Source organism: Bemisia tabaci, chromosome 7 (assembly GCF_918797505.1).
Source record: "Bemisia tabaci chromosome 7, PGI_BMITA_v3".
NCBI classification, from domain to species: domain Eukaryota; kingdom Metazoa; phylum Arthropoda; class Insecta; order Hemiptera; family Aleyrodidae; genus Bemisia; species Bemisia tabaci.
The window spans coordinates 36129161-36148977 of record NC_092799.1 but is presented as its reverse complement, the minus strand read 5'-3'; the positions used below and the strand labels follow the sequence as shown (position 1 = coordinate 36148977).

General features: G+C 40.3%; 1 protein-coding gene across 4 annotated transcripts; it reads left to right on the top strand.

The window, feature by feature from the left end:
* Positions 1-1931: 1931 nt before the first annotated feature.
* On the top strand, positions 1932-19149 carry LOC109032131 (cathepsin B-like cysteine proteinase 4). Of its 4 annotated transcripts, none has more exons than XM_019044101.2 (7): positions 1932-2084; positions 3316-3451; positions 7687-8001; positions 14674-14874; positions 17154-17292; positions 18018-18137; positions 18592-19149. In XM_019044101.2, exons 1-7 carry the CDS (start codon positions 2071-2073, stop codon positions 18825-18827), a joined length of 1161 nt encoding a protein of 386 aa, XP_018899646.2. In that variant the 5' UTR covers positions 1932-2070; the 3' UTR covers positions 18828-19149. The 4 variants fall into 4 exon arrangements, with proteins under 4 accessions (XP_018899646.2, XP_018899648.2, XP_072158978.1 ...); XM_072302877.1 differs by lacking the exon at positions 3316-3451 and adding an exon at positions 3197-3258 and having other exon boundaries at positions 1999-2084; XM_072302878.1 differs by lacking the exon at positions 3316-3451 and adding an exon at positions 3197-3264 and having other exon boundaries at positions 2016-2084.
* The last annotated feature ends 668 nt before the right edge of the window (positions 19150-19817 follow it).

Sequence of the window (19817 nt, the reverse complement as noted above, 5' to 3'; positions counted from 1 at the left end):
GGCCCTCATAGAACTGAAAATAGTATCATATGCCCCCCCCCCCCAAAAAAAAAAATAAAAATTTTCCAGATGTTTTGAATGCAACAATTCGCAAGTATTTTGTGCTGAAAGTATAAAAAAAAAACATAATTATTCCGCAGAAATTGATGGAAAAAGTCTTTATGGAAGCTTCACAATGCGTCCGATTAGTCGTATAAATTCTAAAATTTCTCGGGGATGCCCCTCGGACCCCCCCCCCCCCTCCGTGCTTGGGGCCCGGAACTTAAAACTGGTACCAGGGCTCGAGATGGGATGTGGCGAGCCTGCACGAAGGCTATTTCCATTTAAATCTTCCGTCACATTCTGACGGCGCAATGATACAACTATTTGAACTCTCCGGAATGCGTGAGGTATCACGCCGCATTTGAAGGCGTTTTCAAAACAGCCAATTTCCGTTATCGGAATAATCGTTTTGCATAGTTCATATTATTTTGTTTCCATTTCTAACCACTTGTTTAATTAAAATCCTCCTATAAAAACCACCCATTTGCTAAATACAATTCTAGGTGGAGCGCACTTCAGCTATGCATTCACCACTGCAAAAATGTCAAAGGAAATCGAAAAGGCCAGCGTGCATGAAGGCTATTTCAATTGTAATCTTCCGTCGTATTTCTAAGGCGCAATGATACAACTATTTGAACTCTCCGGAATGCGTGAGGTATCACGCCGCATTTGAAGGCGTTTTCAAAACAGCCAAGTTCCGATACCTGGATTATCGTTTTGCATAGTTCATATTCTTTTGTTCTTGGGGCCCGGACCTTAAAACTGGTACCAGGGTCCGAGGTGGGATGTGATACGCACTGGATACGCACGGCGATTATTCGCCGCGAATGAAAGACGAAAGCCAATGGAGAGCCTTGATTTCGATCCATTGACGTCGATAAATCGAAATCATGGCTCTCCATTGGCTTTCGTCTTTCATTCGCGGCGATTAATCGCCGTGTGTATCTAGGCCTTAAGGCAAAGGGCTAGAATCAGGATTAGGTATCTTCCCGGTTACACCGTCGATTATTTCCTGCAGAGTAAAGCTAGGCAAAAGTAGCTGCATAAAGAAAAAGGAACGTTTTTCGGGGGAGAATATTTCTGAAAACCTATCACATTCTCAAAAAATTGCTTAAAGCGCTGAATTTTGAAAATTCTTCCCTTGAGGAAAACTACACCAGGGAGACAGCAGCCTCCCAGCATCGCTGATTCATTCTTCGTCCCAGACCTTAATTAATTTTTCAGTGATTCGCACATGGCACCGTTTCGCGATCGCGTGACCAAAAACACAGAGTAAGCTAGAATTCTACGTATCTATTTTAAAAGGAACTATGTGCATGGGGTATGCGCGCAGCATAGTTCCTTTTAGCATTAATACGTCCGATTGAACACTACATTCTTGTACCACGCAAACACCAAAATCTGATGATCTGCGGCTTCCTGGCGAGCAGTGAAACTCGCAGCTAGGAGAATTTTGATGCTTGCGAGCATTTGAAATTAAACTTGTGCTATGCTTGTAGGCCTGATGTCAACTCATGATGTCGTGCCCATTCATGTCTTTTCGCGGAAAAACATCGTATGAGCATTCGGACGTTGCCAAATTAACGCTTCCAAAATTTGATTTGACTTATCCTCAGCATGTAATAGAGTGTAGAATCGAATATTATCTAATATTTTCAGCAGTGTGTCTGGCGATCAAATCAATTCGCAATCTGATGAGGTAGATACCGCTGAAAATTCCAAAGAAAAATACTCATATTATAGCCTCTTGAATTTACATAATTTTATGGGACAAAGTTGACAACATTCGAGTTTTCAAACGGCGTTCTTTTTGAAAATGTGGCAGCCAATTTTCTTGCAATCCGCTTTGCGTCAGCTCCGAACAGCTCTCTATGCATCAATATGAGATTAAGCCTTTTCTGACGCATCCTCGAAATTGACACGGATGATGAGGAAATGCGATGAGCATTTTAAAAGAGCTTCAAAGTTAGCTCAGTGCAGAGCCTGTGCTCAAACCGTGCGGAGATACTTTAACGATTACGTCATAGCATGGAGCTAACCAGGTAAATCAAATCAGTCCAGCAGTGAAATTGAACTGCCCGTTATGAATCATGATATTTTCCCCGCGATTCCATGTTTTCGTTGATACTAGCACGACACGTGTAAAACACATTTCTATAAGTCACTCTATTAAAAATGATCAGGTGACCACTGTACTGCCTGGACACCATATTTGACTGGTACTTGTAGTTTCATATGATTGAAAATGAACGCCTGAAGTTTATGAAACTTAACTGATATCAAAAGATACCCTTCTATTAATAGAATTAAGTAAAAAGGCCTCTCTAGTATTTAATTATTTAAAAATCAATTTTGATGAACAATTTTACAACTTTTAAAACGAGTTATAAGTTTTTTGGTTCTCGTCTTCGATGTGATTCTTGCCACGTACATGAATTTTGTTCATTCATCAAGGTAATAAAAGAAAATGCGGGTGTCTCCTATGAGTGAGAACAAAATCATTCCAGTAAAACAAAAATTGCGCATAGTATCACATACTTGTTATTATTAAGTGATGTTAGTTATCGTTTTCAAAAAGCTCGTGGTTCAATAAATAAACCTTGTATGGTTCATCCTAAAAGTTTTCCTCAAAGATATGCCAGATTCACAATGCTGGGACGAGGACGAACATAGCCAAAAAAACAGAAAGGAGGAAGTGGAAAGGAGGAAGGAGGGGTACCCCTTCCCATTACGACATTTTGATACCACTATTTTAGCTTGCATGAGCCCAGTATTGCCCACCATCTTAAATTAAGGAGAATTTATAGCTACTGGCTATTCAATGAATATTATTTGGATTGAATAGTGCAATCGAACCTTCTTCTATTAAGGCTCTCTAGAAAGCATCTACCTGCTTATGAAAAGAAATAGTTAGTACATATATGGTATTTTTGAAATTAGTCGAATAATAAGGGGCTTTTTATGGATGCAGCCCGTAGGTTCGGAAAAAAAGAAGCTTTCGGGATTAAGGAAGGCTATGTAGGCTTTAAATTCTGAAATCTCTATGATCACCTTTATCAAAACTTCTATTACAAAAAGAGGCAAATTTTTAGATTTCCTATCCTCTACGAGTTTTCCTCTTTTTTTAAAAAAATGTTACTCTTAATACTTTCAGTGGCTAGATTGACGAAGAAGGTTGACTCAGTTTCAGAATTCTGCCCACGATGAAATACTGAAGTATGTGTAGGTATATTTCTTTTATGTGCTCACGTTAGATTACTGCCTCGCTTACAGAATACAGGTGTTGGTGTTTTTGTGTGTTTCGTTCGAATTGTGGGAGCTCGCAAGGACTCTTGACGACAGCACAATTGTCATTCCTGATCCGGCACGCTTGGCACGAGAGATTAACGCCGCCCAAAAAAGTTGGGTCGTGAGTTATTTTTTATTAGATTCACCCCACTACACCATCTCATTTCAAGTATAATACAAGATTACACCGAAAAAAAAAGGATGCTGACTTAACATTCGGGATGTACGAGAAGTGTGCGAAAACACACAAAACGCAGAATTAACCGCGTCAGCAGTTACTAGAGCCAGGGCCGGATTAAGGGGGTGGCCACATGGGCCGCGGCCTATGGCGGCTTTAGGGGGCGGCAAATTTTGCAATATTTTTTGAATTTAGGTATAAAAAAATATCGGATTCAGAAAAAAAATTACAAACGAGAAAAGGCGACAAAATCTCCACTTCCTGAGAGTATAGTAATTTTTAATATTGTCGTCTTTCGGTGATATAAGAGACAGCAGCTTTAATTAGTCGAGTAAAGAGAGGAACCAAACACGCAATTTGGCCTAGAACGGCGCGGCGCAGAGAGGAATGATGACGAGGACTTGAGATGAAAAGGAGAAGCCCTCGACGCGGCGGTCGGCATGTAACACATATTAGCGCCTACAAGACTGCATGAATACTTCACGCATTGCGTCAAACACAGTGCGGTCAGCAGCAGTCGGCGCGGCGTGAAACGCATAGCGCCTACAAGACTGCATGAATACTTCACGCATTGCGTCAAATACAGTGCGGTCAGCAGCAGTCGGCGCGGCGTGAGATGCATAGCGCCTACAAGACTGCATGAATACTTTACGCATTGCGTCAAACACAGTGCGTTTCAGCAGCGGTGGTCGGTGTGAAACGCAAAGCGCCTACATAGATAGAAAAGATACATACATACATTCTACATAGAAAAGATAGTATAATATCCACTACACAAATGAGCTTTCGTATCCTCTCCTCTTTTTGCGAAAGAAATTAGAGGAAATCCACTCGTTTATGAGTAAAGCCTGGAAATAACTGATGGAGATGTTGCATGTGTGAGGAATTTGCGATTTGACTGTTGATTCTTTTGTAAAAGTTCGCGAGAAACACGATGTGGCCACTGGTTCTTCTGAAATTAACTCCCAAGCTCAAGAAAAGCTCTCAAGTTGAGGCCAAAATGGAGGGGATATCCCACGCTACCCTGAGAGTCCACCTCTACATGAAGACAAACTCTCCATGCAAAGATAAGGAGCAAATACATTGACAGGGCTGCAACTTTATTTGGGGACTCTAAGACTGAATACACGACAACCCTGCTAATGTATTTGCTCCCTATCTTCGCATGGAGAGCTTGTCTTGATGTAGAGGTGGACTCCCCGGATAGCGTGGGATATCCCCTCTATTTCGGCCTCAACTTGAGAGCTTTTTTTTAGATTGGGAGTTGATTTCAGAGAAGACCAGTGGCACCATCGTACTTCTCGCGAACTTTTACCTAAGAATCAACAGTCAAATCGCAAATCCCTCACACATGCAACATCTCCATTGTACTTCAACGGTCAACAATGTAAAATAAAATAGTTTGTTCTGCCCAGAATGGGCGATTGAAAACATAATCGGTGAAGCCTGGACGAAAGGATGCCTTTACGGTTTCAGAGGTTAAGGAGACGGGAAGAATAGATAATTTATAGGGGTTTTTCATATTGATGTTGGGGCGGAGAGAAAGGAGGTAGTATTGAGGTGGAAAGAATTCGCGCGGATTCGTGAGAACACGTGGATAAGTCCGAGCGACTGACCGCCAAGTTGCGCCGCACAGTGGGACGAGTTTTTGGAAGAGGTCAGACATGAAATTTTTGACAATTGTAAAGTTTAAAATGTTTATTTCGGCAAATTTTAAATACTAAAGAGTGATTCGTTAGGAAAATTTTACGAGGAAAACCAATGAAATCACTTTTGAATCATCAACACTTTAGATTAATAGAGTTATAAGCTTTGGAAGTTACCATATTTTGTTCGACATCTCCAATTTATTCTTTCTATTGTGCGTCGCCCCATGACGCAGTGGTCACCAACTCCCATCTTCACACTAACGATGGAAAATTGCGCTGCTTTCATTTTTACGCACTTATTTCAATTTTTCAACCTAATCTAATCAACTCGGGTCTCTTCGATCAGAGCTTTGCTATGATTGGATGAAATTAAGCTATAGAGATTAAAATGGGTCATTTTGGACAGCCTTTTTCCCTTCAGCATAGAGGGTGAGTTTGGAAGGACCCCTTTGGTGAATTTTAGGAATAAATTTTGAGATCTTCACATCACGCTCGATTATTTCATCGAGGAAAATTGATATTCAGATGAAAATTTTAGGACACATACTTTATCACGCTGGTAATGAATTTCATCCATAAAAACTTTCTTTTCTATTCTCACTGAGTGAACCTGTGCGTAGAAAAGCGGGATATCCGCATAAAAATACGTGACGATTTGAATTCCCGCTACGTACGACTAGTCCACGACGGCTGCGATAGGATTGCGAGAATGTCCCTTTTTTACCCTTTTGGAAATGCGTAGGATTGCGCGAATCTTTCTGGCACTGAAAACTCACATGTTTGTGCGAATATTCAATTCAACGAGGAAGCGTTAATCTGGCAACCTTAGGTAGTTTGTGGTAGATAACTACATCGCGGAGGACTGTTCATTCCCTCCTCACTTACGGGAATGTCTCTCCTCGATGGATAGCCCTCGCAGCACGAATGACCCAGAGAGCTTTCATAGACCTTTAAAAAGTGAACGAGGGGCCTATGGCCGCTACGTAGCCGCCTGCGACTGCACTGTGTTTGGTGCAATGCGAGAAGTATTCATGCAGTCTTGTAGGCGCTAATATGGACTTGACGCCGCCCGCACTGTTTGGCGCAATGCGAGAAGTATCTCTCCAGTCTTGCAGGCACTAATATGCGTTTGACGCAGGCCGCACTGTGTTTGGCGCGATTATTCGAACTCGCGTTAGAACAATCGCGGCATCGTATACTGGGGCTTAAAAGGCCCAAGTTGTGTTTCGACGCCGTATGAGCATTCCAACGTTGTCTCTTTTTTCCCGATTAAATATTTTTTTCGAGAAAAGGTAGGAAAGTTCTTCATACCAACGTCCATTATTCAATCTTTTCACTTCATTTATCATCAGAAGGTAAGACATCGATGACTTGTCTACAAACTGACCTCAACTAGCGTTAACATAAAAATGCGTTTATTTTCAACTATTTCCTGTTTTGCCAAACTTCTACCTCAAATTAACTTCATTTTAAAGTCGCGCATTCCTGTAGCAGATGTTAAGGTTTCTACTCGCGCAATCCTTGTATCTTTTTCGCGCAATCTTCGAATATTCTCTTAGACCTTTCGCGCAATCCTGGATTACCGTCCACGACTATGTTGGGCGAGTACCCTGTTTGCTTCTAGATCCCTAATCGCCAAGAGGCCAGTGGAGGGTCTCTTGTCTCTGCGAGAAACATAAAGGTTATTCTGCCGTGCTAAGGAAGAACGCCGTATGAGACCTCATACGTTGCCAAATTTCCTTCGATAAAAACCGAATTTATTGGGAAAATTTTGACGATTTTTTTCGAAATTTTCAGACAATTTTGTACGCAGTTTAATCTAGAATATCTGAACGTTTTAGGGAAAAATATGCATGAATTTCGTCAAAAGTACATGTTTTATCAAGGGAAATTTGACAACTCTCGTATGTCCATACGGCGTTCTTCTTTAGCACGGCAGTACTCTGCTGTGCTAAGGAAGAACACCGTATGAACATTCGAGAGTTGCCAAATTTCCTTCGATAAAATATTCATTTCTGAGGAATGTTATGAATATTTTCCCTTGAAATTTTCAGGAACTTCAGGTGAAATTGGGAACATAATTACCTGAAAAATTGGATGGAAAATATTCATAAGTTTACCAGGAAATTCGTGTTTTATCAAGGGAAATTTGACAACTCTCGTATGTCCATACGGCGTTCTTCCTTAGCACAGCAGAGTACTGCCGTGCTAAGGAAGAACACCGTATGAACACTCGAGAGTTGCCAAATTTCCTTCGATAAAATATTCATTTCTGAGGAATGTTATGAATATTTTTCCTTGAAATTTTCAGGAACTTCAGGTGAAATTGGGAACATAATTACCTGAAAGATTGGATGGAAAATATTCATAAGTTCACCGGGAAATTCGTGTTTTATCAAGGGAAATTTGACAACGATTGGAGGTTCATACGGCGTTCTTCCTTAGCACGGCAGTATTGAGGTGGTATGCGGGACTTTTGGGTCGCCCTGTATCTTTTGCTTCTCGTTTGGTCTCTGGATTTCATTCTAGGCGCGCGATTTCTACGGGCGCCCGGTGACGTATGGAGACGTGAAGGAGCGGCTTGGGTCGCGTCTACGGCGGAGGAAATTTTCAAGAGTAGGTTTTTCGAGAGGAGATTTGCCATTTTACTTGACGTCGGATCACGGTGCCTCTTATTCGGGCTCAAAGGAGTCTTGCCTCGACAGCAATATTGATAAAATTACCTCGAACGGTTATCAGGATATGTTGCCCACCGTGCCGAGATCCTTCGACTTGAGGAGATACTATCCAGCCTGCGAGTCCCTCAACACCATCAGGCAGCAGTCCGACTGCGGATCTTGCTGGGTGAGAACTTCCAACTTTATCCTCTGCTCATAAGAACCGAACTTAGTTCACTGGTAAACGCTTTCAGGATTTTTCCACGCTTCGAATCGCGGAGATGAACCTGTATAGGGAGAGTGCCGACAGATCTGAAACTCCGGGACAGGTCCATGCAGTCCTTCACGATGCCTGCGCGAGATAAAGTTAGGTCCAAAAGGGCAGCAACCTATGAATATCAATTGATCAAGACGATTTATGATACTATTTTTACTGAACCGACCTTGACTAAGCACGATGTATTGACTCAGTTTTTGCATAATTTTACTCAATTTCGCGGAAGGACGCTCATTTCTGTACATTCTTGGCCATCTTGGTTACAATTGGAATCTGCAGACTGGCAGTGGAATTTTGTGCGTTAGGAAGTTCGGTAAAAGGGTGGCTGCACTTTGGGCCCTAAGCCCTCAAGTAACCGAACTGTCGGTACTGCTCAACGCTATACAGGTACTCTAGTATTGAGTAACGTTGCTTTTTGAAAAAAAAAAGAAGAAGAAGAAGAGGTTACAGAAGGCATGTTGTCTCATCGGAATGCCATGCAATATATGTTAAATTTACTGCAAATACCCAAAACCAAAGAGGCACACATTGCAACGAAAATATTGAAATAATTTTGCAATCGATGAACTAAAATTGGAATTTTTTTTGCCGCCAGTATTTTTACACCATTTGGTCAATAAATCTTAATTTTATACGATAAAAAATAAGTTCCATTCGCGGAGAAGTTGATCAATTTGCTACGCAAAAAAATGCAACTTATTTCGATTTTATTACAGTAATAAATACCAAAAAGAGGAGCCCCTTCAATTATTGAATGGCAACATACACAACATTTTTTGCAACCTGTGCTGCGCGTGGGCAATCGGGCATCCACACGTAGAAGAGATATTACAGTTTATCATTCACATTGGAACCAGGGAAGAATTAAAATCTTCCCTTTTTTTGACATGATTAGAGACGCCCTGTATCAGAGAAGGAAGAAAATGCCGACGATACCAAGCTCCAACTTATTGGTCTAATAACTTATTGGTTGTTGCCATTGACTGGTTCGGCTCAAGGTAAGTGAAACGTAGGTATGCTCTTCTCGATCCTTTAGGCCAGAACTCGGCTTTCCGCTTTCCGCCGCTAGAGATGTGGCGCAAAATTTAAATTTCAACATCTTTGCAGTCTTGGCCGGTTGAGCACAGGGGAGAATTTCACGAGCAGCCGCCAACCCGCGGCGCATTATGGTCCAAAACTCAGGAATAGGAAGAAATAAGTCGGAAAATGATTGAAAAATTACAACATTTTTGAAACTATTGGTTTTGAGTCGCTAATTTCGAATTTGATGTCAAATTGCCTACATTTTAACACCTGACCTATTTATTGTGGGCAAGTTTATAGCATGCTGCGGCGCGGCGCGGCATGCTGCCGCTGCCAGCTCGGAACGCGCACTGACGCCTACAAACCTAATGGGATACTTCAAGCATTGCGCGATGCGTGAAGTAGCCTTTTAGGTTCAGAAATTCGGAAATTCGTTAATTTTAATCAGAAATTATTTTTTACATCCAATAAAAATGAAATCCGAGTAAATATGACTAATTGGGTGCATGAATATTCACAAAACACACAGTATACTTATTTTCCTTTAAAGCATTTTTTCCCCCATCAATAGAAATGAGAATAATCCATGCAGAGTGTGCAAACATTTCAAAATCATGAGTCGAAAAACGCTGACTCCGCGAGTTTAAATATTAGAGCCCAACATAGAGCGGAGCGGCGTGATGCCAGCGCGACACACGCATTGGCGCCTTCAAACCTAACAGGGATACTTCACGCATTGCGCAATGCGTGAAGTATCCCTGTTAGGTTTGTAGGCGTCAATGCGCGTTTGGAGTTGGCGACCCGCCGCGGCGCCCCCAAAGGCGGGTGGTGAATGATTTCTTGTGGGGAGAGTTCTCTGTCCGAGAAACTCGTATATCGTGTAAATTTTTTTTTAATTTCTGACTTCTAAAATTACACACTAGTCGTGAGAAGTAATTAGTGAACTCTCAAAGCTAGATGAAGTGTAATAATGAAAGGCGGGTCGTGCGCCATGGCGCGCTGTGTACGGCTCCAGAAATTCTCCCTGCTCTGCCAAGTCTTGCCCGAAAACAAATATAACCGTTTGCTGTTGATAAAAACGAACAAATTCAGTGCAATCAAATTCTTTTAAGAGCGAGGAAATCCATATGATTTCAGTGAGGTGACCGTTCGTTCATTTTTATCAACAGTAAATGGTTATAATTGTTTTCGGCCGAGACTACAAAGTTATTGAAATTCAACTTTCGCGCCATAGCTCTAGCGGCAAGTGCCAAAAGGATCGGGAAGAGCATACCTCCTTTCCACTTTTACCTTGGGTGGGACCTACGTATGTTGGTAATAATGATGGCCGAAGTGCGAAACCACGTAACTCTGTCGTTGATGTTTCAAAATTCGGCTCCTATCTTGTCTTTTTCGATGAAACAAGCCAACTTTATTGCTTGAGGGTGGTTTCACGATAAGCTGGAATAGTTTTGTTGCTGTAACAGACAACATATTTTTAGTAGTAATGGTTACGGTAATGGTTAGTAATGGTTTAGGGTTACGTGTTATAACGCTTTTCAAAGATTTATCGCTCTTCTTTTCAATTTTAATATATAAATGGTCGAAAATATGCTGTCTGTTACGCGATACAGCACATTTTCGAAATTTACATAATATTGATTGAGAAGTGAAGCAATAAATCATTAAAAAGCGTTATAATACGCAACTTTTTGAAGATTAATGCGAAAAAATTCGAAAGATTTCATTTCTACTAAAAATATGACCGAAAAATGTGTTGTCTGTTACGGCGACAAAACTATTCCAGTTATCGTGAAACCACCCTTGAAAGGGCAGAATATTCGGCCAACAGAGAGGAAAATTCAAGGAAATTACCAATAAGACAAGTTGAGTAATTTTCAAAGAAAAAATAAAGCATGACAGGAAGTCTGCAACGTCGCAAACGGAGATATACTTACGTGGTCCCGCACTTCAGCTATCAATATTTATTTTCGCAAGCGCAAAGTTTGAATCACTTTATACATCGACGCTGAAACTCCCGAACCACGTATCTCGGTTTGCGACGTTGCAGACTTACTGTCATACTTTATTTTTTAAGAGAAAAACTACTCCACGTTTATTCTTTAAAATTTCTGTAATTTTTCTGCTTTGTGCCAAGAAAATCCTGTGAAAACTTCACGAAATGGTGTTGATTCGCTTTCAGATAAGAAGCATGATAGGAGCGGAAACTTCTAAACGCCGCAAACGAGATACGTGGTTTAGGAGTTTCGCCGTCGATATGTACTACTAATACTTTGGTTATAGGACATTTTGTCAACGACTTTTTGTCAGCATACCTGTTTTTCCAGTAGTTTAGGTCCACGCATTTTTTTGGCACTGGAGTTTTGGTCCTCATACTAATCGAGACCCTAAGTTACGAGGGTCATCCAAAAAGTAAGTTCACCCCTTTCATATTTCCGAAACTAAAAGGGATAAATCAAATCGGTACAAAAGAACTTCTTACCTATATCCTCAGCTCTCCATAGGTACCAAGATTTTTAAATTTGGACCACTCGTTGCCGAGATATTCGATTTTTACGTGAACAACTCCCGGCCAGTTCCGTCCACCAAACGACGCGCTGATATGAGATGCACCGCGCGCTGTCGCGTCGCTTTTGTCTTCTGGGACTCTCAAGAAGTACTTTTCGTCCATTATTTGAAGAAAGGGTGTACAATCAATGCACCACGGTATTGTGGAATATTAAATTCGTTGCGATTGGCAATAAAAAACAAGCGACCGGGTCTCTTGTCTCGTGGTCCCCTATTCCTTCATGATAATGCCAGACCTCACACGGCGAAAGAGACCCAAAATTTGCGTGGGAGGTGTCTCCTCATCCTCCATACTCTCCAGACCTTGCCCCGAGTGACTATCATCTTTTCCCGCAACTCAAGAAGCACCTAGGTGGCCAGCACTTCGAGAACGATCAGCATGTGATGGAAGCGCAGTCAATGGCTGGTTCAAGAGTCAACCAAAAGAGTTCTTTGAGAACGGCATTAAAAAGCTTCAGAAACGCTATGAAAAAGGCATCACTAGGAACGGAAATTACGTCGAAAAATAAGGTAAGATTGCTTTAAAGCTAATCTTAGAATATTTGAGTTGGTTGTTCCTACGTAGATGTGGGGGGAACACAGTCAATTCAGGTAGCGTGACGGGAATCGCAGCGCGTCGTTTGGTGGACGGAACTGGTCGGGAGTTGTTCACGTAAAAATGGAATATCTCGGCAACCAGAGGTCCAAATTTATAAATCTTGGTACCTATGGAGAGCTGAGGATATAAGTAGGAAGTTCTTATTTACGGATTTGATTTATCTCTTTTAGTTTCGGAGATATGAAAGGGGTGAACTTACTTCTTGGATGACCCTCGTAATTGATCCGCATGTACATGTAAATACATACAAAAATTGCTCAGAACGTTTTTGGATGAAAATATGCAGTGTCTTGAAAGAATGAGGGTTTTCTTGTTTTTTTGTTTTTTTGGGGGTTTTTTTTTTTTTGTCCAATGGAGAATAATATACAATTGAGAATTTTTGTAAAAATGGGGGAGCGTCAATTCCACGAGGGAAAATTCACTAAAACTCTTTAAACCTCTTAAGGGTGCAACAGGACTTAATTATCTTTCAAGAAATGCCCATCTTGTTATACCAGAACCGGATAAACCTTTTGATTTGCCTCTGCTAAAGGCTCTTAGAGTTTTCCTGTATACGATAACTTCGCGACGGCGCCGGCGTGCCGCGGCGCTTCAAGCTACCATTTCGCCACGGAGCTGTTGCACGTTGCACATCATACGAGATTAAAGGCACCCCAATGTATCATGATTGATTGCATCTTTCAAAAGCCTGAAGTTCCCTCGCAAATTAAATCGAACGACTGCAAAAAGAGAGCGGTAGTCGAAAAATTATTATTATAAAATAATATTGATAATACGTTATTAAATACGATGCCAGGACTTTGTGAGTGTATGGACTACTTCTCTTTTTTATGCCGTAGTATATCTTGATTTGTTTTGCCAGGAAAGCTCCGTACTCTTAGAGGACGCCTGTCATTCTTGATACGTTGCAGCGCCTTCAATTTCGTATGATATTGTACAATACCTCTGTCGCGAAATAGTTGCTTGAAGCGCCGCGGCGGGCGAGGGCGACCGGCGTGGCACGCGCATTGGCGCCTTCAAACCTAACAGGGATACTTCACGCATTGCGCAATGCGTGAAGTATCCCTGTTAGGTTTGTAGGCGCCAATGCGCGTGTCGCACTGGCAGCAAGCCGCTCCGCTCTATGTTAGGCTCTAATATTTAAACTCGCAGAGTCAGCGTTTTTCAACTCATTATTTTGAAATGTTTGCACACTCTGCATGGATTATTCGTTTAAATTGATGAAAAAAATTATGTATTAAAGGAAAATGTAATGAGTGTTTCGTAAATGTTAAAGTGGTTCCATGTCAAATTTAATGATTTCTAAAGCACTTTAATTTTTTCTTTTATATTTTGTGCTTTTACTTTTCTGCGGCATGGTGTACGCACAACCAAACGCTCCAAATTGGATGTATTTGACTCTTAAAGATCGATGTACAAATGGGTTAAAACCAAAGATTGCGTGCTCCTTGGTTTTATTCTCTTTTATTCATTTTTTCAACACATTCACGGCAGTTATATTTCATTTAAAAAAGTAAAAGGTATATTTTATATCTATAGAAAATTGTGAGGATAGAAAGAAAACCAAATATTCACCAATGACAATTTGAAAAGATGAATTAAAAGGAAAAAGTAACATTTCATTTAAAAAATGAGTTACCGTAACGATAACTCCTTCTCTCTCAATTTTCTCATTTTGTCATTTTGATATTGTCAATAAAAACTTGCATACGGACTAAAATCTAACGCTTGGACGGAGTCACTGTTGCTTATTTTACGCATGGGCATAAACTACTTGATAAAACTGGTACCCAGACCAAAAATCGTTGACGGAATGCCCTGAAACCTATACTAGCATTGCTCACTCGTGAGTCTACTATACTGCCGTGCTAAGGAAGAACGCCGTATGAACATTCGAGAGTTGCCAAATTTCCTTCGATTAAATGTTTATTTTTGAGGAAGCCATTAATATTTTTCCTTGAAATTTTCAGGAACTTTAGGTGAAATTACGAACAAAATTATCTGAAAAATTGGAGGAAAAATATTCACAAGTTAACCAGGGGATCCTTGTTTTATCAAAGGAAATGTGGCAACGTCTGAAGGTTCATACGGCGTTTTTCCGTAGTACGATTGCCTTGAATTTCGCAAAAGCGTTTCATTCACTGGAAAAAAACACATAGGATCTAGAGTCCAGACTCTTGAAAACATTGACAAGAAAAAATACTCTTGATTCAATCAGATTTAAGCTTAAATCAAAAGGAAATCCGCTCAAATTAAAGAGGCTGGGTTCTTGATTTAAGCTTAAATCCGATTGAATCAAGAGTATTTTTTCTTGTCGATATTTTTCAGAGTCTGGACTCAAGATCCAATGTGTTTTTTTTTTTCCAGTGTTGAAAAATGGGATATGATTTCAGGCGGTCTCATCGGCGGGCGCGCTGTCCGACCGGCTGTGCATAGCGTCGGGTGGAAAGATCAACGTGCACATTTCGGCGGAGAATCTTGTCACCTGTTGCGGGGCTTGCGGCGATGGCTGTGACGGTGGCGACCCCATGGCCACTTGGGAACACTTCATGAAGAATGGTGAAATCACGGGGGGAGACTACGGCTCCGGAATAGTTAGTGCGCATGTAAAACCTCCATCACACCCATAGAGTACATGAGTACCCATAGAGTACTCTATGATCACACTATGCGGTAGAAACCGGAAAGGTGACTGGAAATGGGAGAGGGAGAATGGAGATGTTGCGTGTGTGAGGAATTTGCAATTTGACTATTGATTCGTATGTAAAAGTTCGCGAGAAACACGATGGTGCCACTGGTTTTCTCTGAAATCGACTCCCAACCTCAAAAAAAGCTCTTAAGTCTCAAGTTGAGGCCAAAACGGAGGGGATATCCCACGCTACCCTGAGATTCTACCTCTACATCAAAACAAACTCTCCATGCAAAGATAGGGAGCAAATACATTACGACGGTGAAACTACCAAACCACGTAGGTATCTCGTTTGCGGTGTTTAAAAATCTACGCTTGCATTTGATTTTTTTGAAGTAGACCAAATCAATATCATTCCTTGAAATTTTCACATAATTTTCTTCGTACGAAGAGGAAAAATTACAGAAATTTTCAAGACTGGACGTTGAGTAGTTTTTCATTTAAAAAATAAAGTATGACAGGAAGTCTGCGACGTCGCAAACCGAGATACGTGGTTTGGTAGTTTCACCGTCGAGTGATGCCGTGTTTTTAGTCTGATAGTCCCCAGATAAGGTGGCAGCCCTGTCGATGCATTTGCTTCCTATCTTTGCAAGGAGAGTTTGTCTTGATGTAGACGTGGACTCTCAGGATAGCGGGGGATATCCCCCCCCCCCCCCATTTTGGCCTCAACTCTAGAGCTTTTTTTGAGCTTGGGAGTTGATTTCAGAGAAAACCAGTGGCACCATCGTGTTTCTCGCGAACTTTACCATAAGATTAATCAATTGTCAAATTGCAAATTCCTTACACATGCAGCATCTCCATTTAAGGGGAATGGGAGAACTTGTAATGGATAAGTATAAACCGCTGCTTAGGTCAATTCTGCACCACTAACTGAAAAAAACATCAAAAAATTGAGTTTTTTGGAGTGCTTCAGATTGTGGGATCGCGATTTTAAGAGAAATGCAGTTAAAGAGGTAATAAAACATTACACTCTGAAAAGTCGGTTTCGACATTCATAAGAGAAAAAGTACTTCTGCACGATATCCATGACCGGATTGCGAAACCACGTGCCTCTATCGCGATGTTTCAAAATGTTGGCTTTTTTTTTTTTTTTTTTTTTTGCAGGGAATATTCTACTAAGATAGAAAAAAAAACATGGAAGTTTTCAAGAAATTAAGTGAACTAATTTTCCGCAGGAATAAGCAAGTATAATAGGAAGTTTGCAACGTTGCAAACGGATATACATGGTTTCGCACTTCGATCATCAATAGATAGCGGTCTTGAGGGGGGGGGGGGGGGGATGCGACAAAAATTTACCCAAAAACGGTTTGAAGGGGGTGATTCTGATACGTGTGGATTTAAAATCGCGAAAAATTAAAATCTTGGCTGATCCCAATTTCGAGATATAGCAATTTGAAATTTTCATAGTAAATGCACGTTTTCTATGGATTTTGATCCGCTGTTTTATTTACTTGTCCATTGAATCGGCGTCGATCGGTTCACGTTTTCATTTTCCGTTCGATTCATGTCGATCGTACACGTACCCCTCGTTACATGCAGACAATCTATCATACTCTTTCTTAAACTGAAAAATTCGCCTTCAGCTGCGTCCGCAGCAATTGATGTTGCGAATATGTTGTGCGTGCTGATCTGAGCTAGTTACATACTTAACTTTGTGAAGGCGTTTAATGTGCGTAAGTAGCGCGATCTGTCGGAAAAAGAACGAAGGAGGATTGAGCGATTCGTTCAATCTCATCTCCGTTCTTCTCCAACAGAGTGCTCTACTTTCGCACATTAAACGCCTTCACAAAGTCAAGTATGTAATTAGCTCAGATCAGCACGCACAACATATTCGCAACATCAATTGCTGCGGACGCAGCTGAAGGCGAATTTTTCAGTTTAAGGAACAGTATGATAGGTTGTCTGCATGTAACGAGGGGTATGTGTACGATCGACATGAATCGGACGGAAAATGAAAACGTGAACCGATCGACGCCGATTCAATGAACAAGTAAGTAAAACAGCGGATCAAAATCAATAGAAAACGTGCATTTACTATGAAAATTTCAAATTGCGATATCTCGAAATCAGGATCAGCCAAGATTTTAATTTTCCGCGATTTTAATTCATTCCTCGCGGGTTTCTGTAGTTACTAGAGATCTTAATCTTAAATTATTTAATAAAATTCAATCTTTATTTGTTTAGGGTTGCAAACCGTACAGTATTGCACCGGAAGAAGGCACTGAAACGGTTGATATTGATGCTGAAGAGACGCCCCCCTGTGTTGAGGAATGCACCAATCCCAACTATAAGATCCCATATAAAGAGGCACCCAGATACAAAAGTAAGTATCTCATGTCCGAAAGCCTACATATATTACTTAAACCACTATGTAAATCAGCCCTTGAAGGAGACTTCAATACCTATCGTCAATAAAATAACATTTTTCTGAGGAGTAGTCATTCTACTGGCAGGAACTACTGAAAGCAATTGTAACTCGGAAAAATGTTAATCTTCAATACTACTTGTATATCTTCATTAACAATAGTTCATTCTTCTGTACCTATTTAATAATTTGACCTTGTCTAGTGCTCCAGATTAGCAAGTCTTTGCTGTCACAGTTTTTGAAAATTTTATCGGAGTCTTTAAACTAGGAACACATTTTATCAAAGATGCCTAAAAAAATCCAAAAATTGAAAATCCAAGTTGTCATGAGTTATGTCCTTCAGATGATTTGGATTACATTTTGCAATGAGGAGCCACTATCTCTGGCTCTTTTGTAAAATCACCTCTCTGCATAGGGAAACCAATGGCATACATGTTGTTTCTAAAATGAGCCAGGAATAGTGGTTCCTAATTGCAAAATGAGGTCCATTTACACCGGACTGGATAGAAATAAGTCAATTTTTGATTCTGAGGATTTCGTCATTTTCACTTCAAAGTCTCCATCAAATTATTTCATATTCAGACTGTATGCACTAACTCCTGTTCAAATAAACTCTTTAATGTCCTTTGGGTACATTTTTTATGCATGCTCTGATATTGGGACCGCGTTATGCTTTGTTCCAGCAAGAAATACGTACATCCTCCCAGATACGAACTTGACGATAGCTCAGCTGGACATCATGTTAAACGGTCCCATAGTACCTAGTTTCATGGTGTACTCAGATTTTATGCTTTACAGCTCAGGTAAGAGAGGACATTTTTACATTAGTTAAAGTTAAATAAAGATCGGCCGTGCAAATGGATACTTTAATTCTTACCCCTTTCCAAGAAATGGGGGTCAATCCAAAACAGGTGAAAGGAAAGTCACTTCGCCAATGACCAATATTTTTTGTATAGGGTTGATGAGAGGAAAGAGCTCATGTTTTCGTGACAATAGCTGATGAACGTAGGGTTGAGCAGTTTGGAAAAGACTTGGCTAAATTAGATCTTTCTGGTGGAGCAGATAGTTCGATAAGTCACCCTTTAAATAGCCGACCAATAGATGATAAAAAGTGTTGACCACTAAAAATAACTTCTTCAAAATTTGATGCCTATGGTGCAGGGTTACATAAATATTTGAATACCTTCATACCTTTGTAATAATATGACAAAAATTTGTTAAATTAGCCAAGGATTAATTTCAAGTGTTATTTTTCAGGTGTTTACAGGCATACAAAAGGACTGAACATGGGAGGTCACGCTGTAAAACTAATTGGTTGGGGCCGAGAAAAAGGGGTTGATTATTGGTTGGCAGCCAACTCATGGGGCCGAGATTGGGGTATAAAAGGCTTTTTTAAAATTCGCCGTGGTGCCAATGAATGCCTCATGGAGGAATACATGGTAGCGGGCGAACCAGATGTCAGAGACGTTTCCTCAATGGACCAAAAAACCTGATGATAAAAATCCTTAGCCTTAAAATGGCCAAGATCAAAGTTTCAAAAATCGATTGGAAGCAATTAAATGAGGAAAAAGAAGTTTTTCTCTTTAATTTCAGAAGGACTGTGATAGGGATGACTTAAAAAATAAAATGAAAAATTCATCTTCACACACACGCACACGCACCCTCACATCATTCAAAGTTCCTATGGGGAAGTTATCAAGGCCAATGTTTTTATTTAATGTTTAATTACTGTAAAAATTCGAACATGCGTCATCCATTATTAGCAATGGTGTAAAAAGCTTCTGGTTTAGATATAAAATCATGGTTGATATTAGATCTAGACTTTGCATTTCCTGTACTTTTCCTGTGTTTTTCCGAAATTTTCTCTATGGTTACGAAATTGTAACTGTCCATTCGAAAACAGACCAAGGCTCATATAGATTCAAAATCAAATTAACTGCACTAGAATATAGAAGAGTGCTCTAGGAACGTTTGAGGGAAAAAGAATGATCAAATATTCAGAATCAAGCTAGAGTTAGTAAGAGAGAAGAAGAGATACATATATAAGAATATATATAGTCATCATTGGTAACAGAGAAGAAGAGATAGCCGAATAAAAATAGTAATCATTAGTAGGAGAGAAGAGGAGATAGAAGAATGAATTTTAGGGTGCCTGATAAGAAGTTTGCCATAAAAAAACGTAGTTTTCAGAGAAAACCACTTAAAATTGTTATCTGTCAAGTTTAGGGCCAAATATTGGCACATTATATTGCAACTTAATGTGCTTCATTCGCACAAAAATGAAATAAAACGCTCGCAACATACTCTCTAGGACACTGAGCAGATTTGCCGCTAAAATCTGGAAATTCGATTTTTTAACCCAACTCAAAAAAAATTGTTCTACTGAGGGTTTTCCTTTGAAAACTACGGCTTCATTCCCTGTAACCGGTCACAAAGAGAGAAGAGATAAAGTTAATTGCTAAATCAATTAACTAAATAGTTCC

Excerpts from the sequence above, each read along its gene's own strand:
- LOC109032131 (XM_019044101.2), top strand. Across the intron at positions 3,452-7,686 it reads CCGCCCAAAAAAGTTGGGTC|GCGCGCGATTTCTACGGGCG; the intron begins GTGAGTTATTTT and ends ATTTCATTCTAG. Across the intron at positions 14,875-17,153 it reads GAGACTACGGCTCCGGAATA|GGTTGCAAACCGTACAGTAT; the intron begins GTTAGTGCGCAT and ends TTATTTGTTTAG.